General features: G+C 40.3%; 1 protein-coding gene across 1 annotated transcript; it reads left to right on the top strand.

Moving 5' to 3' along the window:
- The first annotated feature begins 5,665 nt into the window (after positions 1–5,665).
- On the top strand, positions 5,666–7,931 carry LOC103700966 (uncharacterized). The gene is made up of 5 exons (XM_008782877.6): positions 5,666–6,064; positions 6,176–6,279; positions 6,387–6,558; positions 6,654–6,776; positions 6,844–7,931. Exons 1-5 carry the CDS (start codon positions 5,876–5,878, stop codon positions 7,693–7,695), a joined length of 1,440 nt encoding a protein of 479 aa, XP_008781099.3. The 5' UTR covers positions 5,666–5,875; the 3' UTR covers positions 7,696–7,931.
- The last annotated feature ends 355 nt before the right edge of the window (positions 7,932–8,286 follow it).

Genomic DNA, 8,286 nt, shown 5'->3' with positions numbered 1-8,286 from the left:
ACTGTGCAATACAACATTATATGATATTAAAACGGTCTGCATATATATTTTATTTTATTTCAAGAAGAACTGCTGTGAAAGAAATATTAAGAATGGTATTATTATAGCCAAGTCCAGCCTCTTTGTTATCCTATTAGCATTACTAAAACCATGATTTTTTTTTCTTCTTAAAAAGAAGAGGGGGCAAAAAACCAAACCAAGTGGTGAATATTCTGATGGATTTTGGAAGGTGGCCGAAGCATAATTACATTTCTTCTTTCTGTCATTTTATAGACAGCGTGGACGAGACGGGTTTGTGATAATAACTTCTCTTACGAGCAACTTCCTGGAACGCGAGCATGTTGACAAATTCCGAGCAGCCAAATCCCACCCAAAAGTAATATTAACTTCCAGTCCCTCTCCTTGAAAGACGAAGAAGAAAGAGACGTTACGACTTACAACCTCCTGATTCCTTCCCTTTCTGCACTCAACTGTACTCCATTGGTCATTTGGTCTCCTTGTCTCATTTCAAATGATTAAAAGAGCAATTTACTGGCCTTTCAGCTAAAACAAAAGCTTGGAAGTGCACGACAGCGGCAGGGAAAGGGAAAGCCAGGAATTTCAAATCCTCCACTACATTTTCTTGGGTGCTCAAACAAACGCCAAACATACATTGCCACTAGCTTGCAATGTTAATTGTTCAAACCTATCCATAACTGACGTGAGTCTTCGTGTGGAGAGTCGTGCTTCTTAGATAGAGCTTAATAAGGGGGTTTTGTATAAAACTGATTTTATTGTTTAATAAAAATCATAGACCAGCAGCCATGATGTCTAATACAAGAAATAGGATGTATTCATGTGCACTTTCTTTTTGTATCATACTAGAATGCACACAAGTCATGTACTTTTTTTTTTTCAAACAAAAGAAAAAACTACTTGGATAAACATTAGATAAAGGACTTGGACAGGGTAACGCAGACTGATAGAGATTCGGATGGAATACAAGATTGAAAAATGTGGAAGAGGAAATATAGATTATTGGACACACCTTGCATATATAACTGACAGAGGAGTTGGTGTTACATAGTAGATATGGTAGAATAGAAACGTGTCCAAGTTCATTCATCATGATTTTATTAAGTAGTGCAGTTGGACTTACCAAGCTCGCAGGCCAAACATGTCCTTAATATGCAAGAAACTGGAGCAATTCTACTAGAAGGATAAGTGTGCCACTGGAATATGTTGGATCCTCTCCTCTTTTCTCTCCTAGATTTCGGTTCATGGTCAAGCTGAGGAGAGATCCTGAGGTTATCCTCCCCTCTCTGTTTCTTGCAAGCAACTTCGCACGAATCGGAAAAATAAGCGGTGGCGTGCGAGGAGCAGCCGGACACAACCAGAATTAAGCGAGGGCGCGGGCGTCAGGGCAGACGCAGCGGCCGTGAGTTTCCAACCGAAATCACGACCCAATGAGTGACGCCTCTTTTAAAATATAGTTTACTTTACCTACTCCCATAGGAAGAAAACCGTTAACATGTAAGAGTGGCGAGTGGCGATTTATGTTTAGATCCATCAATTCAATGCGAACGATCCATTTTAATAAAATTTAAATTTGATATAAATAAATCTCGATTATAAGCAGATCAATAACTAGTCTAAATCTATGTATCAAATAGGTTAGGTTTAGGTTTAAATTCTCGACTCATTTAACTCATTTCAATTTATTTGACAATTGAGTCGGTCATCATCCGATCTATTTAACTTACTTAAAGCTTATTTAATTTATTTGAAACCTACTTAATCTATTTCTAATCTGTTTAATCCGATATGCTTAGTCTATTTAATCTGTTTAAATTCATTCAACTTGTTAAAAGTATTTTTAACCCATTTAATATGGCTTGACCTGTTTAATAAATGGGTTGTATGGATTAGACCAGATTATCTATTAAATAAATAAATTATATTTATATCTAAAATTTTAACCTGTTTAATAAATAGGTCAGATTTCGGTTGATTTTTTTTCATCTAAGCCCCATTCAATCCGACTCATATCTAATCCGACCTGATCTGATCTGATTGCCACCCTTATTAATATGTGCCCTGTTTTGTTACCCATGGGCAGCACCATTGCCTAAAATGCAAGGGGAAGACAAACCTAAAAGGGGATTTAATTTCAGTCCCCATGTATATGTTTTGGTTCTCTAAACAAACGATTCTTCCAATGTGAGCGGTTACATGTACACAAGCACACAGACAGGCAGGCAATGAGACTTTATACGCACATTTGGCCTCGGACAAACAATAAATTTTATTGCTTCTGCACGTGGCACGATTTAACGAATTAATCATAAAAGTTATATACAGGGACACATTCGAGAATTTGCAATCCATAATTGATCTCATGACCTGGCTTCCAGATGATTATGTGGCTGTGATGCTTTCTGACAGGTTGATGGCCCCATGTCAACTTGCACCGTCTCCATAAACTAGAATAAGTTCCCTTTCCATTCCAAAATGAGTTTTATTAAATGGCTTGTAGTTTTGAATGATTCGTAACCTCCATGAGTTCGAGGACCCGTTGATCAAAGGAAAGGGGAGGTCCAGATTCCAGGACGGAGCCGTATGAGGCAAGAGTCTTACGTACAGTTTCTTTGAGAAAGGCGTGATACCACTACCACAGCTGGCAAAGCCAGCTCGGACCTTCCGCAATGAGGTGCCGAGCAACTTCTCGTTCTCAAAAGCCATTTTAGACCTTAATGCAGCAGCAGCTGTGCTATCGATCTCGATCTCGATCCAGTCGTCGATGAAGCAGCAAGAGAAAGCCGTAGCATGACTAACATTGGAAGCAATAGCATCCTGGCTTGATCACATCTATCCATCCAGCTTGCAAGCGCTTGTCATTAACATGTGTAATGACCCATGTAGGTCTGTGTTTAGCCTCACAACAGTTATTCACTGAATAGATTTTGGATACTTATACATAATTAAGTAATCCAAATAATATTTTTCGGCTTTTTTGGGTAAGATTTTAAGTTGTAACAAAATGGTATCAAAGCAGATCCGACCTGTGACCTAAACGGATTAGGCGAGAAAGCCAGAGCTTAAATTTGTGGACATATATTTAGTTCCACCTCGGTTATATATTGAATAGATTTTAGGTACTGATATATGATCAAAAAATTTAAATAATATCTTTCGGGTCGTTTTTTGCATGGGATTATGTGATGTTGTATCTTTTGATCTTATCCCCTTGACGTTATAGTCATTTTTTAATAACTGGGGCATGAGAATTCCGGCCGGCATCAAGGTAATGTCGAGATTTCAACCTGGTCCTTACCCCCAATTAAAGTACCGATCAATACCCTCTAAAAATATTACCAACGGCGGCGCCCTCAATATTATGGGCTATTGAAATTATTGAAGAATAATTAAGTTATGGGCACGCATGGCTATACTTTTTTATTTGGTAACTGCATAGCTACACCTTTTAATAAACAGTGAGAGCGTTAGTTTAACTTGGCCTATACAGAGTAGAGGTTTGTCAGAAAAAAATTAGTTTAGTCGTTTCTCTATAAAATACATCAGATGATGAATATCTAATGTGGAACAAGAATTTTCACTAAAATAATGACTATGTTTAATTAAGATGTATGTGGTCATCTCTATGTCGAAATCTGAAGCTACATCAGCCGTTGCTTTTGGTGTCTAATTCTTAGTAAAATATTCTGAAGAAGAAAGAGTCCTAATGTAAAACTCCAAAATGCTAATTTCCTATTCTAAGAATGATTAGCTACTTGGCCAGAAAATATTTACTAATGCAAGTAGGAAACTACCATCCAAATTTCTCCTTTCGGGTAGAGAGATTGTTCATGGGATATTGGGATTGCGCTTCGTGGGGAAAACTCTTTACTTTCCAGCTACCAATCCATAGATGGACGTGGTTTTCAATGCATATAAGGGGCCGATGGCTTTGTTTTTTTTTTTGAAAAGAGAGAGAGAGAGCGAGAGGGAGAGAGAGTAGAACTTATACATGATGGTGCACACTAGGGGTGGCAAAATATGACCCGACCCGCCAATCCGATCCGTGTTCGACCCGCCATAAACAGGTTTGGGTTTGGCCTAAACAGGTTCGGGTCGTAAACAGGTCGACCCATTTAACCTGTTTATTAATTGGGTCGGATACGGATTTTAAATGTCTGATCCGTTTAAACCGTTTAACCCATTTAACTGTTGGACAGGTTAAACGGGTTAAACGGGTTAAACATGTTAAACAGGTCTAAACAGATCGGGTCGGGTTGGATAAACAGGTTACCTGTTTATTAAACAGGTTAAACGGGTCGGATCGGGTTACCTGTTTAATAAACAGGTCAGATTCAGGTTTGCAATTCCTGACCCGTTTAATAAACAGGTCGGGTTCAGATTTATGGTTTTCTAATCCGACCTGTATTTGACCCGACCTGTTTATGCTTGACCCGACCCGATTGCCACCCCTAGTGCACACACATTATGAACTCTTTTGTTAGTATAACAAATGCAGGGGAGGTATGACCAAATATCTCAATACTCACTACCTGATACGGTATCATAAATATTTTTCAGCTGGCATTGCCTTATCTCCGAAATAAACAATACCAAACTAGCAATTTGGCACTATTTTTTTCCCCCACATCCATGACACCGGAGTCTCGGACACTGACCTCAATTTATAACGCCCAACCACATCAGAGTCGACCATTCTGACTACTGGCATGCAAAGTCCAGCAGGCCCATCACTTTCGAGCCGAATCATAAACAGCATACTGCATGCCTGCTCAAGAAAACCGCTGAGCTCCGTTTGGCAGAGCCATTAGCAGTAAAGCTTGTTGAAGTAAAGTTTTGTTGAAGTAAAATATTTGTAAAAAGCTATTTGTTATTTGGTAACTACATTTTCAAAGTGGTATGAACTTTAATGTGTGTTTGGCAAACAAACTGAAAGTACTTTTGATATGGCAAAATAATCATAAAAAACATTACATAGTATTATTATAACATAATATGATATTATTTTAATATAGTTAATATAATATTATATACTATAGCATAATAATAATATAATCTGATATTATATTACATAACATATCAATATGTTATGATATAATATAATATAATCTTATATTTATAGTATAATAAATTTTTGATATAAAATATTATAATTATTATTATTATCTATTAATATATATTTTTTCATGCATTATGATATAAAGAGATAATTTTTCTAATTATATAATTTTATCATAAATATTTTGGTCTAAATTTTTTTTATAAAACTAAAATAGCTTTTCGACGAGTGTTAAAATTATTTTTTTCGGAGAAGGTCCAACCAAATAGACGTTTTTAGCTTTCTGGCAAAACTAAAATAATATTTTAATTTTTTTATTAAATATTTTATTTTATCTAAAAATATTTTTGGAAGCCAACCGTGCTAAGGCAACAATCTAAAATTCTTGGCCGAAAAGGAAGCGAATTACTCAAAGAGCTATTACGCACTAACCATTAGGTGGCTTCTTTTGTTGCCAACCATTCGGAGGACCATATCTGGGTAGGAGGGGTGGAGTTGCTCAGTGCACTCCGTGATGTACTGTTTTTTGATTATTTTTTTTTTTGAATGTATCCGTACATGTTATGTATAATATCTCTACTTTTAGGAGAGAAAAAAAAAAAAAAAAAAAAAAAAAAAAAAAAAAAAAAAAAAAAAAAAAAAAAAAAAAAAAAAAAGAGGAAGGAAGCGGATAAACATATAAGTCACCGGTAGTGGACTGGTAACACACAACCAAAAACCAGCTCCTTTGACCTCCCACACTGCTCCCAAGCCTCTGCAGCCGGCGGCGAGCAATTCAGAGGGAGAAGAGAGGAGGAGCAGATGGGAAAGACACTGGACTTCCTGTTGGGAAGGGGCTCAAGGAAGACGTCCAAGCTTAAGACCCTCCTGGGCCTCACCGTGTACCGCCTCGCCATCCTCCGCAACCGCCGCCGGTTCCGGTATGCCCAGGCCCGCGGCGACGTCGCCCAGATCCTTCAACTCGGCGATATCGACCGCGCTCTCCTTCGGGTCAAGATCCACGAATCAATCACCCATCTATCTATCTTTCATACCAAAATTGATTCGATTGCGTCCTAATTGTCTTCTTCTTCTCTGTTTTTTCCGGTGCATGTATTGCAGGTGGAGCTTGTGATCAAGGAGCAGAACATGTTGGAAGCGTTTGTGATGATAGAAGGCTGCTGCCATCTCATCACGGAGAGGCTTGTCCTCTTGGAGCACCAAAGGTGTGTCTTTCTCTTTTCCTTTTCATCGGTTGGTCTAATGGAGCGGCACCTCCTCTGCTCTTGTGCTTCTTCTCAAAACATCTTTGGTATGGTTGCCGCAAGCGCAGGGAGTGCCCGGAGGAGCTCCGGGAGGCGATCTCCAGCCTCATCTTTGCTGGGTCGAGGTGCGGGGACCTGCCCGAGCTGCAGAGCGTTCGATGCATCTTTGCGTCCAAGTTCGGGAAGGAATTCGCCACTGCTGCAGCGGAGTTGCGTAACAACTGTGGTGTGAATCCTAAGGTAGTATTGCTTCCGATGTTCTCACCTTCTGGATTTCTTCACCCGCTTGCCGCTCGTTTTCTTGAAAGAAGTGCTGCGTTTCGCATCCTCTGCAGATGGTGCAGAAGCTGTCAACCAGACAGCCAAGCCTGGAAAACAGAGAGAAGGTGATGAAGGAGATCGCCGCCGAGAAAGAGATCAAACTGGATTTCGGCGAACCATCTTCTGAGGTTCCAGAGGTTGGTTGGTGATGTTGGATTACCGATCTTTGAACATATCGCTTATCTTTTGGCTTCGTTGATGCAGGAGGATCCAAGCTTGAACCAGAGAAGGAACCAAAGCCAGCCAATGGTGAATTTGCCATCGGATACCACCCACAAGCTGTCTGAATTGGATCGGGGAGAGAATTTGTCATTGGGAGGAAGGCGGCAGTACGAAGATGTGGTGAGCGCAGCACAGGCCGCATTTGAGTCTGCCGCATATGCTGCAGTAGCTGCCAGGGCTGCAGTCGAGCTCTCCCGATCAGAGACGCAAGGGAAAGTCCCTGGCGAGCCGGATAGCGAAACTTTGGCCGGAGTTGGAGACGATGCGAAGATCCATCCTGTCCGAAGATACAGTTCGGATCCTGTCCGAAGATACAGTTCGGAGTCGGAAGAGGAAACACCGACGAAGATACCAAGAGAGAAGTCCAAGACATGGCTGGAGAGATCTTCATCTTCTTCGAGCTCTGATTCCGCCGAGGCTCCTTCTCCTTTGCAGGATATAAACAAGGCTTCAAATGAACTGGGCTCGCCAAGGCCGAAGGGGAAGGAAATTTTGTTTGATAAGAGTGGCAGCGAGACAGAGGAGGATCGGAATTTTGGGGCGAAACCATTACCGATGAGTGATTTAGATACAGATGAAGGTTTGTCTGACAAGCAACCAGTCTCTAACCTTCGGCCTGCCTACCGAAGAAAGCCAAGAAGAAATAATGTGAATGACTCTTTGCATGAGGAGATGGATAATCTGGGATTAAGATCAAGAAATGAACATAATACTGCGATGCATTATTCCGACGCAGGTTCTGAAACTGAGATGGATCCTGCAGGTAAATTGCCCATGCGACACTCGTTTGTATGGAAGAAAGCGGTCTCCATGAGGACCCGAAGAGGATTTTAGCTGCAATTTTCAAGGGGTCGAAGAAGATAAATTAAGTTTAGGTAAGATCCGGTATGCTGTTTCATAGGTGGATCATTAGTTATTTTCGTTCTTCACCCGGTGTGAGTTTTGTAAATTCAATGTGTTGATGTTGTTGTATTGACAGAGGTAGTGCAAATTTGCTCCGTAGTGATGTCTGCTTCATGTGCTTGGATGAGTGGAGGGGGAAATAAAAAACCATTTTAGCCTTGTAGTAACGAAGTTTGTGCTCATTTCTGTCTTGAATCATGTCAGTAGAAAATAGAGTTGTCTGAACATGGTTTGGCCGGTCTACAAGGACCATAGCTTGCCCTTCTAACCAATATACTGCTTTATTTAACTTCTGAAAGCTTAGCTAAGGTAATGAAACGGCAGTCTTGGAGAGCCCCGAGAAGAATGGCACCTGACGACGGTGGTCAGCTGGATTTACAGTTAGACTATTTAAACTATACTCGATGCTGCCCGTCCATTTGGAGTGCGAGAGGCGAATTATTTTGTTTGTGACAGAGCCCTCGAAAGGTGTTCTTTGGACCAACTCTCTAGTTGTCTTCTGAGTTTACGGAATGTATTCAT

Source organism: Phoenix dactylifera, chromosome 12 (assembly GCF_051530095.1).
Source record: "Phoenix dactylifera cultivar Ajwa chromosome 12, Ajwa_hap1_PhDact_Kaust_v1.1, whole genome shotgun sequence".
Lineage (NCBI taxonomy): Eukaryota > Viridiplantae > Streptophyta > Magnoliopsida > Arecales > Arecaceae > Phoenix > Phoenix dactylifera.
The sequence above is the reverse complement of the archived record's forward strand: the minus strand, read 5'-3'. Positions and strand labels throughout refer to the sequence as shown.

What these genes read in the sequence shown, in the direction of transcription:
- LOC103700966 (XM_008782877.6), top strand. Translation starts at nt 5,876, where the DNA reads ATGGGAAAGACACTGGACTTCCTGTTGGGAAGGGGCTCAAGGAAGACG. An exon ending in ACTGTGGTGTGAATCCTAAG is followed by an intron (nt 6,559 to 6,653) that starts GTAGTATTGCTT and finishes CATCCTCTGCAG; the next exon opens with ATGGTGCAGAAGCTGTCAAC. An exon ending in CATCTTCTGAGGTTCCAGAG is followed by an intron (nt 6,777 to 6,843) that starts GTTGGTTGGTGA and finishes TCGTTGATGCAG; the next exon opens with GAGGATCCAAGCTTGAACCA.